This window comes from Cucumis sativus, chromosome 1, assembly GCF_000004075.3.
Source record: "Cucumis sativus cultivar 9930 chromosome 1, Cucumber_9930_V3, whole genome shotgun sequence".
NCBI lineage: Eukaryota > Viridiplantae > Streptophyta > Magnoliopsida > Cucurbitales > Cucurbitaceae > Cucumis > Cucumis sativus.
The window spans coordinates 3514145-3531892 of NC_026655.2; the positions used below are offsets into that span (position 1 = coordinate 3514145).

General features: G+C 32.9%; 4 protein-coding genes and 1 long non-coding RNA gene across 5 annotated transcripts; 1 reads left to right on the forward strand and 4 right to left on the reverse strand.

Moving 5' to 3' along the window:
- Positions 1–1537: 1537 nt before the first annotated feature.
- Positions 1538–3659, reverse strand: LOC101218047 (transcription factor TCP15). Its single transcript, XM_004137530.3, has 2 exons — positions 3119–3659; positions 1538–2183 (listed from the first exon to the last, which is right to left on the reverse strand). The coding sequence occupies exons 1-2, from the start codon at positions 3543–3545 to the stop codon at positions 1711–1713; spliced, it is 900 nt and encodes a 299-aa protein (XP_004137578.1). The 5' UTR covers positions 3546–3659; the 3' UTR covers positions 1538–1710.
- Positions 3660–4746: 1087 nt separating this feature from the next.
- On the reverse strand, positions 4747–6116 carry LOC101218285 (gibberellin 2-beta-dioxygenase 2-like). Its single transcript, NM_001287478.1, is given in 3 exon segments — positions 4747–5013; positions 5131–5455; positions 5713–6116. Coding segments are annotated over 3 exon segments (996 nt in total).
- A 1188-nt stretch (positions 6117–7304) lies between these two features.
- Positions 7305–8786, reverse strand: LOC101216299 (flavonol synthase/flavanone 3-hydroxylase). The gene is made up of 3 exons (XM_004137357.3): positions 8374–8786; positions 7890–8211; positions 7305–7809 (listed from the first exon to the last, which is right to left on the reverse strand). The coding sequence occupies exons 1-3, from the start codon at positions 8769–8771 to the stop codon at positions 7543–7545; spliced, it is 987 nt and encodes a 328-aa protein (XP_004137405.2). The 5' UTR covers positions 8772–8786; the 3' UTR covers positions 7305–7542.
- Positions 8787–10193: 1407 nt separating this feature from the next.
- LOC101216549 (NAP1-related protein 2) lies at positions 10194–14619 on the reverse strand. The gene is made up of 10 exons (XM_011651416.2): positions 14359–14619; positions 13545–13667; positions 13362–13412; positions 13117–13188; positions 12853–12966; positions 12697–12758; positions 11243–11300; positions 10977–11033; positions 10814–10858; positions 10194–10633 (listed from the first exon to the last, which is right to left on the reverse strand). Exons 1-10 carry the CDS (start codon positions 14485–14487, stop codon positions 10550–10552), a joined length of 795 nt encoding a protein of 264 aa, XP_011649718.1. The 5' UTR covers positions 14488–14619; the 3' UTR covers positions 10194–10549.
- Positions 14620–16428: 1809 nt separating this feature from the next.
- LOC116401821 lies at positions 16429–17423 on the forward strand. The gene is made up of 2 exons (XR_004214222.1): positions 16429–16893; positions 16993–17423. It is a non-coding gene; the product is annotated as an uncharacterized LOC116401821 (long non-coding RNA).
- The last annotated feature ends 325 nt before the right edge of the window (positions 17424–17748 follow it).

The following is a 17748-nucleotide window of genomic DNA, read 5'->3' on the forward strand; positions in this document are numbered from 1 at the left end:
ATATTTGAAAGTTTGATTCTAATTTGTTTAATTGTATAAAATATGTTTGATATTGTATTTACACATCATGAAACTACTTGTCTACTAAATATTAGTTGGGAATAAAAATATTATTAAGTTTATTTATAACATGTTTTACATTAAAACAATTTGTATAATTATTAATTTGGAAAATACTTTGTATAAGTATTGACCTTGTAATATTACATGTATTAGTTTTAAAAAGGATAATTGTATTAAAAGATATAAAAAAATTAGAAAAAAACCATTCATAGCATTTTTTTTTCATATTCTAAATTTGACAAATATGCTATTTTTACAATTTTGAAAATGTGAGTCATATCGACTATTTTTTTTAAGTATATTTACAAACTTCTCTTTTAAAAATTGGATTGAGTGAAATAACATGACCTATTTCTAAATGTTTTACTTTTTAAAAAAATATAATTTGCCATTTTAAACTTAAAATTCAAACTCTAGTTTAATATATATATATATATATATATATACAAAGGTTGTGTTTAGAATAAGTATTATTTGGATATCCCAAAAACTTAAAAAAAAAAAACTTTCAAAATCAGAATTAAAATTGACATATTTGCTTAAATGAAGTAATTAACTAATTTAAACAAATTAGTATAGATGCGTTAATTCTTTTAAAATGAAGGTGATATACCACCGAAGGTTAAAGTATTTTTGGAATAAGTTGCTTTCTTTTTTGAGTTGAACAAGAGGGAAAGTAGCAAACATTCAAAACTCTAACAACTCAATCAAGGACAACATATTTATGACTAAACCAATAATAGAATTAAATGTGGTGAAGTTAAGTAGTTGTTTGTGTTTAAAAGAGAAATATATGCATTCCAAAGTGCATGATTATATGTTGCATTTTACGTCAAAGAAATATTTATGAAGATGTAACATGATGTACTTTGGATTTAAGTGATGAATTGATTTATTTTTCAATCAAGGAATTGGACGACTTTGCTTTTGTTGAGATTATATATTCTAATCAATTGACTTAATTATACTTAAGTGATGACCGTGAATACACTGTCTATATCAGTAATAATTTTATTCTCATCTTAATTTTCCATCCATTCTAACTAGCTAAATTCATTTTTATAGAAAGACAATTATTAACCATTAAAGAAATATTTAACTTTGAGTATATGTCGAGTTTCAATTAATTAATACAATTTACTATTAGAAAAAAGAATGACTCAAAAACTTAGGGAGATTTTATGCACCAAGAACTAAATTAAAAACAAGTTTTGACCAAGAGTACTGCATGAACAAAAATGAAACATCTTCATTCTAAATCTAATATTTATGTGACAACAAGAAGGTAACTTAATCTAAGCATGGTTGATTGATTTAATTGATCATGAAAAAATTAACACATACTTAACATGTATCCAAAAGTTGATTAAGAAACAAATAATGGAGATTATTAAAAGTTTTCTTTTTCCTTTTTTGGTATATATATATGTGTGTGTGTGTGTGGTGTCATGTAATAGTAAAAAGAGAAGATGAAAACAATAAATTGAAAAATAATATTGATAGGAAGATTGTTATAAGAGATGAAGAGAATGATATATGTCTGTCTAACCTCATGACGTCTCAGACTATATATATATATATATAATATATATATATATATATGAAGAAATTAATTAGTAGGCAAAGCCAATAGCCAACATATAATAATTACGAGACGCCGGTGTCCGGCGCTGCCCCATGCGGTGGATTTTGGGTGGCATAGATATTCAAGTGTCCATTATGATCATCATCATCATCATCATGATCGTTGTTCAAGTTTCCACGTCGTGCAGCTCCGGCAGTGGGTCCCAAAGAGAGTGGCTTTCCTGGGAGGAGCGTCAATGGAGCAGGGCCGCCGAGAATATTATTCGACAAACGTAAGCCACCGGAGGGTGAGGGTTGTCCTGATCTGAATAAAGAGCCGTCTTGATTAGCCGACTGAAGCCTCCATAAAGGGTCAACTCCGCTGGCGAGTAATTGGTTGTTGGGGTCGGAAAGCATCCAAAAGTTTGCCGGAATAGTAGTGGGGGGGACTACTCCGGTGGTGGTGGATTGGTGAAGATGGTACTGATGATCTTCTTTTGGTAATTGTGTCGTAATTTGAACCATATTATTCATTGCTTCAGAGTTGAATCCCATCACTGAACAACTTTAATCATATTCCATTAGCCCTAATTAACTTCTCCCTTTCAATTATGCATTTACACACTTTGTTTATATAATATATATATATAGCTCAATCATTTCATGGGAATAATACATAATAGTAAGCCAAATGAAGGAAGGTCATGAGACATCATTCTTTTTATATACTTCATCTTCTTAGCCCTAATTTTTCTTTCTAATTATTTGTTAGTGAAATAAAGATCCCATTTTTGTTTTTCATGGATCTTGATTCTTGAGTGAGAGAGGAAGGAAAAATACCCTTTTGTTTATCTAGTCCTATTTGATAAATTAGTATAACCATTTTGATTTTAGAAATTGTTTTCTTCCACAATTAATTACTCATGGCTTTCATTTTTGTTATATAATATATAAACAGCTAAAATTTTCAGCCAATTTTAAGAAATAAGTTTCAAAAAATTACTTTATTTTTTTAGTTTTCACAAAAATTGGTTTTGATTTTCAAAAACACTCTTGAAATTTAGATACAACAAAATACATAGTAGATCTTAATGATATTTATAGACTTAGTTTTCAAAAACTAACTAGTAATCAAATGGTATTGGTATGCTGTAGTTTTATTTTTGAAATTAAGTGTATAAGATTTGTTCATTCCTACTCTTCACAAATGTTTCGATATTGAAGTAAAGATTTGAAAACTGGAAAAAAGAACAAACTAATTAAAAATCAAATGGTTATTTCTTAGAGACTTTTTTTTTTTTTTTTTTTAGCTACAAACCAAGAACATCTTAACCTTGCAACTCAATATTGGAAAGAATTTAAATTTAACTCTAATGGGAAAGATTTAGAAAGAGAAAAAAAACCCAAGAGGACTTCTTAAAATGAACATTTGAAAGGATGTGTTATGGAAATGAATGATATATAGATATTTTAAAAGGTGTGTTCAGCCTACCTCCCGGGTGATAATAAGAAGAGGATCTTAGTTGAGATGGTAAAGAAATGCTTGTAGCCGATCTTCTTAACGACGTATTAAGAGAGTTGAAGTTAGCCGGTATGGTTCCAGTTCCCGTTGCGGCGATAACAGCAGGCTCAGCCTGCTGAAGAAGCCATTCGATCGTTTCGCCATCGGACTTGTGGCCAAGCTCACGAGTGAGCTGAAAAACTCTAGCAGCACAAAGAGCAGGCATTCGGGTGCGTCGGCCTCGACCATCGACTTTGGTGTGGCGATCCTTAGTAGAAGTCCTCTTAGGGGAGGGCTTCTTAGAGACGATCTCAAGAGGAGGTTGAGGATCATATTCTTTCTTCTCTAGCAATTGAAGAGGGAAAGAAGCGTTTGAGCGATGGTTTTGGTGATAGTGAAGTTGGTCATTTCCTTCCATGAGTACTCAAAACGAATCTCTCTCTTAAATTGAATATTTGGTGGGTCTCAAATAATGTGAGGATGAGGAGTTGGAGAGAAAATAAATAAAATGGGTTTGGTTTTGGAATGGGGAGTAATATTATACACACATATATATAATGGGGTTTGAAAGAAAAAGAAAAAGAATAAAAGAAAAGAAAGAAATGAAGTGAATTATAGGGTTGCTATTATTGTGGGTTGTACAGCCCCATTGGTTCAGAGTCCACGTGAAATGGGGCTTTTTATGATGTAATTTATAAAGACAATGGTGCCCAAGGGGTGGGGCTCTCAACTTCAGGTCAAAATTACTTTGATACTCTCAACAAATACACGTAGTCAAATAATATAGTAATTGACATGTAGTATAATTCTCTTTTCTTAACGTCATGTTCATGTTCCTACTTACATAAATTTCTTATGCTAAAAAAAACTTTAAAGAATTAATAGAACATATAATCAACCAGAAAAAAAACGTAGTGAGTTTGATTCTTCTTCTATTGTGTGGGTCAAATTCAATGTTAACTTATCATTTTTGTTAGGAACAATGAATCTTTAGACATATTCTCATATTAATTGTATGATATTATTTGTTTTAGACAAAATTTTCACGTTGTCCTCTTTTATCGAGCCAATATATAGGATGAGGACGGGTTTAGTCGCATTTTCAACGATTTGGTTTGCCCTTTTCCTTTTTCTTCTCTGCATCTATGTTGGGAATTTGAGGATTTTTTTCCTTCCACCTTATCTAAATGAGACCCATTTCCCTTCTACTATAACTTAAATTACTTTTTTTTTTCCTTGTTTGTTGAAAGTCTTAGTAGACAAAACTTAGTTGAAATATAAAGTGAGATTCAGGTTTTACTTGAAGTGGTTGATTTATGATAAATTGTCAATAAAAAAGAAAAGGCTGCTCCATTCAAAAGTGCTGTCTCTATCTCTTTCTTTAATTTCTCTCTTACCCTTTCAAACTTTTTCATGAATGTAATTCACAAAGATGTATGCGAGTAGGGTTCATATATTCCCCTTTTACCATCATTTTCAATGTAAATTTATCTTTTCATAATTCAGACACTTACCCCACACACAATATGTGTGTGTATATATATATATATAAGCTAGTGATTATAATTGAAACACAGTAGGAATTACAATAAGATAGTTAACTAACTATGGAGAATAATTTAGGTAGTAGAATAGTAAGAAATGTTGATGATATCTTGAGGGTTAGAGGGAGGGTGAGTTTTGTTTCTCAATCTTAATTGAAGGTACTCCTTGTAGATGAAAGATTTGTAGTTTGGTGGTTGGTCAATGTGGGTAGTGAAATGTGGCAATGGCTGCACCAGTTTGTCTCCTCCAATGTTGTAGAAAAATGCATAAGAATGACGCTCTCTCCCTTCCTGTCTCACCACCCGATGGCTTGCGCTCTTATACCTATCGTTGCTCAATACCTTACCCACATATGTATATGAATTTTAATTATATTGTCTTACTCACAACAACAAACACATAATCATATAAATTATTGTGAATAGAAATATAGAACGGAAATGGAAAGTAAAGGAAACCTGAATGACATCTCCAACGTTGATAACAAGAGTATTTTGGTTGGGAATAATTGGGATCCATTGATGATCTTCTGTTTTAACCTCAAGGCCTCCAACTTCATCTTGAAACAACAAAGTGATGAAATTCACATCCTTATGTTCTCTAAGTCCAACATTTTCAATCTCACTTGCATTTGGATATCTGAATGTCGACATTAAATCCCATTTCCTGTCGTTATTGTATTCACTTAGGAAGTTTGGTGGAAGCCCTAAGCATTCGTTTATAATATTTTCTATTACTGAAGCTGTCTTCACAAAACACGAGAATAACTCCTCCACTACTTCCCTGCAATTACATACAAAAGAATGATTCAGTAATAGTATATATAGAGTCTATCAGTTATAGAGGTTTGTTACTGATATAACAAATTTAGAGAAAATGAACATAAACATCAAAACCAAAAAGCAAAGAGAATATAATGATTATGAAATATGGAGAGTATATATAAAATTGATGAGTCTGAATGAAAACATACAATTACGGATATAATATATAGCAAAAGAGAGAGTAAAAGTAAAAGCTAAGAGAGAAGAAATTAAAACCTAAAGCCTTGAGGATGGGAAGGGAAGACATTGAAGGTTGAATGAGGAGGAAACATCATAAAGAATTCATTTTTATCAGGAGAGTGGTCCGGCTGGCGGCCATAACCAGCCGGCATAGGAGCTCCGGGGAGAGGGCTTGCCTGAAGTTTACGATCCAAAGGGTATCCAAAAAACTGATTTGATAACAAAAGTGCTTTTTGCATAAGGTGAAGTGGAACACCATGGTTCACTACTTGAAAAAAACCAAACTCAGAACAAGCTTTTCCAATTATTTCAATTGCAGCTGCCTTCTTCTTCTTTTGATCATCATCATCATCATCGTATGAATATGATCCTTGATCTAATTCTTTCAAAAATGGAGAAAGATCAGCTGTGGGGATCGTTATTTCTTCTTTATTCACCATTTTAATTAATTCATTCCTATGTTTTCTGATGGCTTTGGATCATCTAAATTTATATATATGATATATGGCACTTGCAAGAAAAAAAAATAATTATACACACCACTTGCATATTACCAACTAGTAGACTCTCTCTATATATATAAATTATGATGTTAATTTATTATTGTTATTGTGACACTTGACCCTTCACACTTTGTATTTAACGTCAAATTCATAATATATATATATAGTTAAATAAATAAATCTAATGACTATCCATCGTTCCAATTTTTTTTATGGGGATTTGTTTTGGTGCCAATTTGCCTTTGTTTTTCATGTTTGGGAGTTTGGGATTATGACAAAAGATTATACTTTTATTTTTTATTTATTCTAAATTTTCCCTTTTCTTTTTTTCTTTTTTAACAAATTCATCCCATGTTCGTTTTTTATCTAGAGCTAGTAAAAATAAAAAAGAAAATTATGATAATAGGATTTATATCATTACATTGTCTAAATTACAAATGAACAACTATCTAATAGCCTTTTGATAGTCGTATGATATCACTAATTTTGTTATATTCGCATTATGCAAAAAAAATGGTTGTCATGAGTTATTTTTTTTCTAAATGTTTTTATCTTAAAATTTTTTTTTAGATAAGTTGTTTTCAAATTTAACAAAACGAATTAAAACATTTACAAAATACAGTAAAATTTCTCCCATTTATGTTAGAAGAATGATATCATTGATAGACTCATAGATGTGCTTCTTCAATGGGTGTCTACAAATTAATATTATTGTTATAGATTTTGAAATTTTTCTAAATTTATAAATATCTTCGACAATTTTGTCATTTACAAGAATTTATTTAAATCAATTCATTTAAAAACTAACTAGATAGACCCAAGTTCTCTACTTGATCATCTTGGTGTTTGATTGTTGAAAAAAGGGGTCTAAGTTACAATAAGTCTTGGTGTGCTCTAGAGAAAAAGTTTTGGGTTTAGATAAATAAGAAAAAGACAAATCTAGATCATGTAAAACTATTGAAGGAAATGAATGATCTTTGAAGAATGCGAACAGATTGGTATGAGTGATTGTTTCTAGTTTGAAGTAAAGAGGTGAAGTGTCATCTTTTGTGAATGTAAGGAAGTGGTAGGTGAAGTGTCATCTTTTGTGAACGTAAGGAAGAGGTGTATCTAAGGAATGCAGGGTGAAAGATGTAACAATTTGAACATTTTATTTTTCTCTCTTCATACAATCGTGATACAAAGAGAGAACATAATGTAGGATGACCAAATAAGAACATTCCAAAACGAAGTAAAGGACTTCCCCAAGTACACAAGACAGTAAAAGAAAGAAACAGACACAGCAAAAGCACTTAGCTAAATTTGTACTACATTTCTTTTTCCCTGTGGTTCGGTTATATATATATATATATATATATATATATCAACTGATCTCATAATGTGTGATACGAATCTCATCTTCCACTCTAGAAGGTGGATGAGTTTTGTTCTTCAATCTCAAGGCTTGGTAATCTTTGAACTGAAATCCTTTGTATTTTGGTTTCTCTCCAATTTCTTCAGTGAACTGTGGCAATGGCTCAACCCATTTGTCTCCATGCAAATTATGGAAGAATGCATAAGAAAATCTCTCTTTTCCCTTTTGTCTCACAACTCTATGTGTTGCACTCTTGAATTTCTTGTTGCTCAGCACCTAATTACACCAAAACCCCACTTGATATCAGACATCCAAAAGCAGACCACGATTCAGAATAAAGTTTGAAATTTTTTTACCTGAATTACATCTCCAATGTTGACTACTATGGCTCCTTCAACAGGAACCACTGGAATCCATTCCCCATCTTTCCTTACTTGAAGGCCCCCAGTATCATCTTGGAATACCAAAGTAATACAGTTTCCATCTTCATGGTGAGTGAGTCCATTTTCACCTTCTTCAGTTGCAGAGAAGTAGTAAAGAGTTGTCATGAAATCCCAGCTTCTGTCATTGTTGTATTGTTTCAGAAAATCAGGAGGAAGCCCCAAACTTTCATTGACAATGCTCTCTAGAAGCAAGCAAACCTTGCTTAGTTTCTTGAACATTTCCTCCAACAGTTCCCTATAAACAATTTCAATGTCATGAATCAAAAGGCTTTTAACATGAAACTTTTACTTTTGTCTCCTTAGAATTGTACAACATATAGAACAGATCCTGTTCAAGTAAAAGTCATAAAAGAGAACTTTTACTTAAAAATCAAAGGGATGCAAAAGGAAAACTTACTTGAACTGTGGTGGCTCTTGAGGGTAAATATTGTAGTTAGATCCAGGAGGAAACACAAGAACATATTCATTCTTGTCGACACAATTTTTCTTCTGCTTGTTGAAACCAGCAAGAAGAGGTGCTCCTGGCTTGGAGCTATATTTGAGTTTTATATCATCAGGGTAATGGAAAAAAGTTCTTGACAGTTCCAAAGCTTCTTCAAGAAACTCAATGGGGACTCCATGATTTACAATTTGGAAGAAGCCATAGCTAGAACAAGCTTGGTATATGGTTTCAAAGGCCTTCTTTTTGGCTTCAGTTTCATTTTGTGCGGAGAAAACAGAAAGGTCCACAGTTGGAATGCCTGTGTCTTTAGCCATGTCAAAGTGAAATGTGAAAGTTTGGTTCTTTAGGTCCATTTTTTATACCAAACAAAAAGGCTGTCAAATATGGAAAATGACACATGGAATCCATGCTCTTGGTCAATTCAGAGAGATTTTGGAAGCGTTTCTTCTTCATCTTGCTAAATTTGCTTCAACCTAATTCAATATTTATTTCATTACGTAAATGTCTTCCAAACCAAAAAAGAGAAAACAATCAAAGCTTGGGATAACCATCTTAATTCCCATTTGCAGTTTCAACACCAAGTTGAGAATAGGATAAAGATTCAAAATTCTACGGAAAATTTATTGTTTTAATCGCGTGCCATAGTAGAAATTTACTTGATAAGACATTAAACTTTTTATCAAGAAAAGTGTACTGTCTAGCTACTTAAAGAGAAGATATCCTTTATAAGCAAAGACTAATATCTCCAACAATATAAGATCTTTTGATTGAAACCAAAAGTAAATGATATTATTTCATTGTAGAGATGTTTAGAAAATGTTTGTCATATTTGAAAAAGAATTAAGATAAGCACATCAGAGTTAGAAGAGATTCCCTAAAAGACATGGTTTTGTCAAGTAGTATCTGGATAACATTTCCAATCCTTCACGTGTAAAATAATAATAGACATGAAATTTGATTCCGCAAAGTAAATAAACATGGAGAAAAAGACATGAAATAAGCGTCGACACTTGACCTCTTCTTCTCGAGGACTTCAATCATATTAAATACTTAAATGAATGCATGACTGCTCTAACTTTCTGTTTGTTTGTTTGTTTTCTCTCTCTTTTTATGTTTTTTTTATTGAGTAAACTTCATCACCAAATAATGAAATTTCTGCTTGGACAAAAAATTTCTGATTCAGAGACAATTATAAATTATATGTGTATGTATATGTACATTTTAAACCAGTCCATCTTCATCTCCTACTTTGTGTAGTATTTTCTGTTATATTTATATAATCTTTTGTATAAAACTAATTATCAAAAACAATTTCAAAGACCTTGTAAACTGGTATCATATATGTATTTATGGCACTCGTTACAATTTAGTTGCAACATTTATTTTGTCTATATCTTATTACAATTACTTCTTTTTTAATGATACACTCATTACTACAATTTACTTGGAACATTTAATGTGTCTTGTTGGGCAATGAGCATGTAAGTCGTTTGGCTTGAGATTAAACCTGATTCCTGAACTTTAAAATCCCTTGAGATTCAAAAGCTGATGTATGAACTCTACATTCAACAGAAAAAAACTTTTGCATTAAATGTTTGATATGACAAAAAAAAGAAGCAAGAACTAAACTAAAACTTGGAAGCAGATTGTGTCCGACGAACGCTCAAGATGTACAAAGTACTCGCTCTGGCTTTGGTTCAGGAACACCAGCCATGGCAGAACAGAAGCAAAGGTCACCATTAGCAGTGAAGCTTTGAGAGGGATGGCAATGGTAATTAGTAACACAATTAATAACATATGCATTAAGGGGGAGTCCAAAATAACTTTACACATCAAAATACTTTCTCCAATGTTAGCATTAGAACAAAACATAAGATTAAAAAACCATAAATATCCTCAACAACCTATATATTAGAGAGTAATTTACGCAACGAGGAAGGAGAAAAGGAAAGGGCTCCTAGGGAGAAAGTAGAGTCGAGTCGAAATGCCTGACCAACTGAACTTACAAACCGTTACCCTACCACGACTGCAAGGCTACCACAAGAAACGATTCTCCTTTACCAACTGATACTTGAGCAACTATTACAGAAATGAGCCATTTGAAGAGATGCATTAAACTTCACTAGTCATCTTAGTCATCATCCTCATCATCACCAGCATCATTGTCATCATCTTGATCGTCATCATCATCATCTGAGTCGTCATCTTCTTTTCCCTGCAAAGAAGAAATAACAAAAACACAAAACTATTATCTTGGTGAAGATAGCAAGGGATAAACAAACACACAAATGATTACAGAAACAGCCATCTATTGAACTATCCAACGACCAAACACAACGAATTGACTGCCTTAATCAGGGGTTTAAAAAAGGCCCGTAAATTTGTTTTTCTTCACCTCTTCATTAGATTCGTCTTCATCCAATTCATCTTCATCAGCCTCCTGTATATCACAGTACAGTAACAGTTACAAAAAATAGTAAACGTAGCTAACATTAATTAAGTACAATTTCAGCTTGTGAGCTGAGAAGAGGAAAACCTATGGAGCATAAGGAACATACATTATTGAAGTAGGATAAAGGGTTAGGCCATAAATCCTCCTTGATAATTTCCGCAACCTGCAACCCAGAGAAAATTTCAAAACATAGCTTTTTACTTTGAAGTGAAAAGGGTATCTCATCATAAAGATTACAGTATTCATCTTTTTTTAAGTGAGAAAATTTCTTTTCTGGTCAGCAACGTAAACATCTGCCTCTGAGTGATGCAAATGACATAAAAAATGAACTTTTGTGGGGTGATGTAAATGTGCAATATGTTTTCATCATACCTCATCATGGAAGTCATCAATATCTTTCTGTTCTGTATCGCTGAACCAGCTAAAAAAGCTGCACCCAAAACAGGAAAAAGAGTCCTATCAGTGAGGTCAAATGAATTATTTTCCTTTTAACGAAAGTTATAGGCATTTTCTTCATTTCATACATAGGAGGTATGACACTAGGAAATGCATTTTTGAAAATAAGATCATAGCTGTGAGTATATGACATCAGACTAACACTTGAGACAGTCAATTTGAATCTCTTGATGTCCATTGAATCTGAAATCTGATTAAAAAGACAATTGGAAAGACAACGAAAGAAGAGGTGATGAGAGAAAATAGCACACCATCTAAATTATGACTACGACATAGATTTTGCCCCTCCCACCTATTCCTCTCTCTGTGTTCCTCTCATAGCTCAGTCAGTGAGTTCCCCATCTCTAACTGTTTATACTTCATTTCTCAGTTATCTCCTCTATCAGCAACTAGATGTTTCTTTTCCTCTCTTTGTACCTCCTCTCAAAGTTTTAATCATTTAACCACAGGATAACCAAGTAATTTAAGGTACTTGGATCCTCCCTCCCTTGGAACTTGATCAATTTTGCCTTCCTCTGTTTCCTTTCCACTACCTCTATCTTTTACTAAATACCATAAAAAATTCCCTAACTAATTACTTATATATCTCCTAATAACATTCATACCAGCCTCTTGAGGTGTACAAAATAACAAAGAAGGATTCGTAAGACGCAAGAGAGAAGAGAAGGTGCCCAAGTTATTTATGGTCAGGATGTTCTGAAAATAGTTGGTTATCTTGTACATGGTCAGATGCAGTGAGAAAGACGATGTTCTTTCGACTAGTGGTTAGGAAAGAATGGAGAGGTAGGGAGCTCTAAATCTCTCTAATTAAAAATAGAAAGAGTTCTATCATTACGTTATTTTATTAAGCATCTTTCCTTTTTGTTCTTTGCTCTACTCATTTTCAAAGGATTATATGATTCTAAAGTCTGAAATTATTTTCATGAAATGCAAGAAAGCTATTCTCTATGCATAGCAATTCCATCTATTGAATTCTAATAACACCAAAAAATTGAGAATAAAGTCAGACTCGGCTTAGAAAGTTGCCAATCAAATAGTAGGGAAGTAACATTTTCTAAAATTTAGGCACTGTCTCACATTTGACCGTAAGAGTTATCATTGCCTTCTCCATTATAAAATGTCTCTTAAGGTCACCCTTTTATAACACTGATCATAATCTACCATTGCATGAGTTTTGACTCAAATACCCAAACTGAATCACTGGTATTGCATCATAAGTGAACACAAATTTGTATAACAAACAAACTAGCATAAATTAGATAGTCTAGTGACGGTGCTTTCACAATTAACAAATAACCAATAATATAAAACATAAAAAATAAATGAAGTTCCTAAATGGTGATTATTGATAAACAGGTTTAACAACCAACCTTTCCTCGGCCTGAGGTCGTTTGTTCCCTTTCTTCTCGTGGTTAAACCCATTAGGTAAACCCTGTAGATATGCAGAGTACAGTAAACAGTTAGTGAAAATAATTTGACTAACTAATACAAGCATATTTTAGAAAGGAGAGAAAAAAATCTCTCACCATTCCTTCTTTCCATTTTATCGATGTAGCATTGATTTTCCTTGTTCCTTCATCAAGAAAGGTGAAGGTCTTCGTCAGCTTTGTATCTTCAAAATAAGGGTTGGTGTTGAAGTTCTGTAGAAACAAAGAAACAAAATAAATACTCCTAAAGAAATAGAATGTAAGAGACACAAAGGACAAGAAATCACTAAAGAAAAAAAAATAAAAGCAAAATGAAGGAACATAACAGAAAAGGAGCAAGTTAGGGCAATGATTCAAACTCACAAAAGTAATTGAGTAACCCGATTTGACATCTTTAAAATCTTCCACTTCCAGGGAGGTGAGATGTTTGAATATCTAACAAAAGCAAAATGACCAACAACAATTTTATGGGCATTTGCACAGAAGATACTAAAACAAGATTATGAGAATTCAAAATCAGCTTCACTATTAAAATTCGGTATTTTACTTGCAATTTCATTTATTATTTTGAAAACTCAAAAATATAAAACGAGGGAGACAAACCAAACCTTCTGGTCCTCTTCGGTCAAAAGTTCACAAAGAGCAGGATGGCTCAAGAACTGCAAGTTGAGGAAGAAACAGTTATTTTTATCACAGGACACAGGGAGGACGAATCAGTGATGAAACTCATCAGCATGACAAGAAGTTCATAACCAGTTCAAAGATGACAGATTTGAGAAGGAAATACAAACCGCTGTTAACCAGAAGTCAGGAATTGATTTGATGATCTCATTCCGCTTGTCATAGACAGGTTTTCGTACTTCATTGTACTTCTGTTCCACTTCCAATACTTTATCACTGGCCTCCTCGTTGATCTTGAATATCAAAGCAAATAAACAACATGATCATAAAGCAGCAGTTATCTCAAACTTACTGGAAAAAAGTAATTACCGGTATAATACACGTCGTTCTTAATTGAGCAGTGATACTATACAATTAAATGTACACCCTATAAAAAAGATAGCAACTTTGCACAGTAATTCAAAGTTAGAGGCAGACTTCATAATTGCTTGGTCCCAGGAACAGTGAAGTCGCAAAGTGTAATTCAAGATTAACATTTATCGTAACGCGATTCATTTCATCCAGGTAACATGGGATGTAAAACTATCAAATAAGTTGTCAGCGATATTTTAGAATTAGATTATAAATCACACAAAGAACTAAGCCAGTCAACCTTAATGAATTTAAGAACGAACAAACAGATTTCCCAAGAGCAGGTAAAAGAAATTAAACGTCGGAAATGACGTTCTTCAACAAAACTAAAAAAAAGCCTTAAGCTTTGGGTAACAATTGAAGTAGATTTAGAAAACAATGTGAACCCAATTCCGTTCAGCTCGGGACAAGCTCAACTGAGCACCCAAAAAAAAAAAAAATGATAGATCACAAGGTAACATTTTTTTGTCTCGGGTTCATTGATCTCCTGGTAAACATTAAACAGAAAGAGCCGAGGGCCGCAAAAAAATTATAAGAGCGAGAGAGTTAAAGAAGCATTGAATGAATGAGTACCTTCTCGAGCTCGTCTTGAATTTCCTGCAACTTCTCGATCGACATAACGAGTTTCTCATCGATGACCTCAGAATTGTCGTCTTCGGGCTTTTCAGAGAGCTTGGCCTTCTTGCCCTTATCAGTAATCATCTCGGCGTTGTGGGGGAAGAAGCGGTAAAACCCAGAAGAAGAGTGTCTCTAAAACCCTTTTGCTTTCTTTCTCTTCGTTGGGGACTCTCTTGAGATTATTTCTCAAATGAGACAGAGCTCTCAACTTAGGGTTTTTCGGAGTTTAAATCTGCTACAATTACACTATCTTGCGTCCACTCTTTCCAACCAATTATTTTCCGCCACGTAATCATTCTTACCACTAAAGTCAAACATTTTCCCTTTTTAGTTTTAGATTAGGAATTCTACATCTCTTTTCAATCCAACTTCATTTTCATCAAATTAACACATTCAATACACACAAACTCACTTCAATTTATCTCGAGAGAGGTTATCGGTGTGAGCATAGTATTTCTTCGTATAGTGCGATCCGTAAGTTCACTATTTATAGAGAGCTAAAATGATTAGTCAAAATTTGGAACATCGGTTTTTTTTAGCATTTCTATCTTTAGAGAATATCGCATTTGATATCCTTTTCGCAAGGTGACGATATTTTGTTATCTTAATTTTGAGCCATGTGTTTAGGACTTACCTTAGATAACTATATTGGACACTTTTACCTATAACAATAACATTACAAACTTAAGTATAGAGATTTGAATAATCAACTTCTATATACTATCCATTGTTGTCTTACTTGTTTCAAATCAATTTCTCGTTTTTATTAAAATAGTGATTATAGTATAAACTAATTACATCTCAATGTTTCAAATAACTCTTTATCTCCACGCAACATTAACTATCTTTGTTCTATTGTGTACTTTGATTTGTATAATTATATAATACGTGACCATAGTTTAACTAGTTATATGTGACTAACGATGAACAACTAACGCAAAGATAAAAGTGAATGTACACAAAAATGTCTCCTCAAGAGCCCACCATCTAGTTCAATGATAAGTTCATCTAACATCAACTATCGTCAACATGCACAAGTTCTTCAATTCTCTCCCTAACTTCTTTCATTGTGTTTAACGACACTTTTATCTACAATGGCTACTAAGCCACTTCGTAGGTCAGTTGATCTAATATTGATTAAACCATAAGCTCTTTTTATGAATAATCTAAACAATAATATAGACCACTTATGTTACATCTCACTTAGTAGCATACTGTTTTTTAAGTCCAATAATGGCCAGGGTGGAGGAGAATGGAAGATGAGACCATTATAAGATTGGAAAATGTACAAACAGAAAGTATTGCTGTTTCTCTCTTAAGCCCATGATTTTTAGTAGAGCCCAACTTCATTGTTTAGTGGCACAAACCCAATTGACTGATATCAGCACGTTTCATATTTGAGTCCAGCTGCTACTCATTCATAGATCATTATTTCTTGAATTTTTTAAATTTGAACTTTTGTCAATGAGCCACTTAGAAGTTAGATATAGCTGATACGTTAGTTACCAAACAAAGACAACTCTTTATTCCTTATCCTTCCAACTACACAAATAAATTGTATAAACTCAGATTGAGATATAATATGATTGATTGATATATACTTACAGAAATGGAGATTTAAGCATGAAGGGGAAAGGGAGGTAGAGGCCTCAGCATCCTACCATTTTAAATGGTTGAAGTGAAGCCACTAATCACTATCTACAATTCTTTTTAGCTTACAGATGTGATATTAATCCAACCTTCAATTTAGTCCTCTTCACTACATTCCTCCCTGGACCATGGCCTTCAATATTGTTATTCAATAACAAGAGGCTCAAACTTTTAGCTTTTTCTTTTTAATTTTAATTAATTTAATGCTCTCCCTCTCTCTCTCTCTCATGTGCATTTATAACTTATTTTACCTACTTTTTTGTATTACTTCTTTGTCACATCATGCACATGGATTTATAAACTCTCATCTCCATGTACTACTTTTATTTATAGATGAAATTTTAAGTTATGTGACATATTCTTGCTTGGAAAGTGTGTTAGCATCCAAACATGTGAAATTCATATTTTTTGTATACAGTAAACTTGCTCCTTCAGTGGCAAACATGACATATTCTCTATGGACCAATCCCAAGTTCCTAATTTTGTTTCAGTAAGTGTTGTCATTCATCTATAAACAATGCTTCGTTAATAGCTTTCCCCACTAATATTCCTTTTCAACAGAACCATTCTAAAAAAGGCCTCATCTTTTTTACTTAAGACCCCAATAAATTCACTACCCATATGTCAAAATCACTGCTTTTTCCTCATCAAAGTTTGATGAATGACCTCGACTGATTGAATTGGAGGAACATGAACGAAAATGGCTAGATATGAAGTAAGTTTTAATGTGTAGGAAAGTGGTGGAAGCAGCTGTTAGATGAATGCTTTGTTATCCAAACAAGTCAGCAATGGATCAATCTTGTCATGCCTGCCATATGCTTTGATCACATAGCTTTTCAGGTATATGTTTCTGATGTTGTACAATATTATGTTTAGTTATTATCCAATAGTTTGATTTGCTGTGTTGATCATGGATTTGATACAATCTTGTGGATGCAGTGTTTACTAGATTTCCAACCCAGTTTCTGTGGAGTGAAAGGGAAGGAAAAGACCAATGGGATCCACCATAGCAGTAAGATGGTTGCAGAATTTAATGCTGCCAACCCAACTTGTTCCAGCTTATATTTTTCTCTGTACCACCACTTAATTACCTGAAAGTGTCCACTCCACTGCCCATTCAAATTTTCTCATCTTAAAGTATAAGTACAGGGTAGTTTTTTTTCTTTAATTTTGATGTTACATGTCACAAGGGTCTTGTCCCTAACTCTATATTTGTCACTTAAGCGGGATCTCATTAGTTTTTCCAACAGGGATTCTTCATTTGTTCAAGAATTTGTGAGAGTTTAAGTATTAGTTAACAACTCACTTAAGAATTTGATTATGTAAGTACCATGCTTCTTGTTCTCATCCATTTTAACTGCCATTTCTTATGGTGCTTTGTTTTCAATCTTTCATAAGATTTTTTTTATAGAGCAAAAAGATCTCAAGGGGAATTCTTTTTTCCACTTGGACATAAATTCTGAGATCAGATTTATTCGTGAAATATATATTGTAATTACCCCATACAGACATAACGATTCTGTCATGTCGGATGTGTGTATATAAAGCTTAACGACACATATCTTGAAGCAACAAGCAGTAGTTAGAGACATAATTTCAAAGATGTGTTGCTCTGTTAGGCAAGCAAAACCTGTAGGGCCTTCACTTTCTTTTTTTTTTCTTTTTTGGAAAAATAATGAAGCTACATGGCCACCT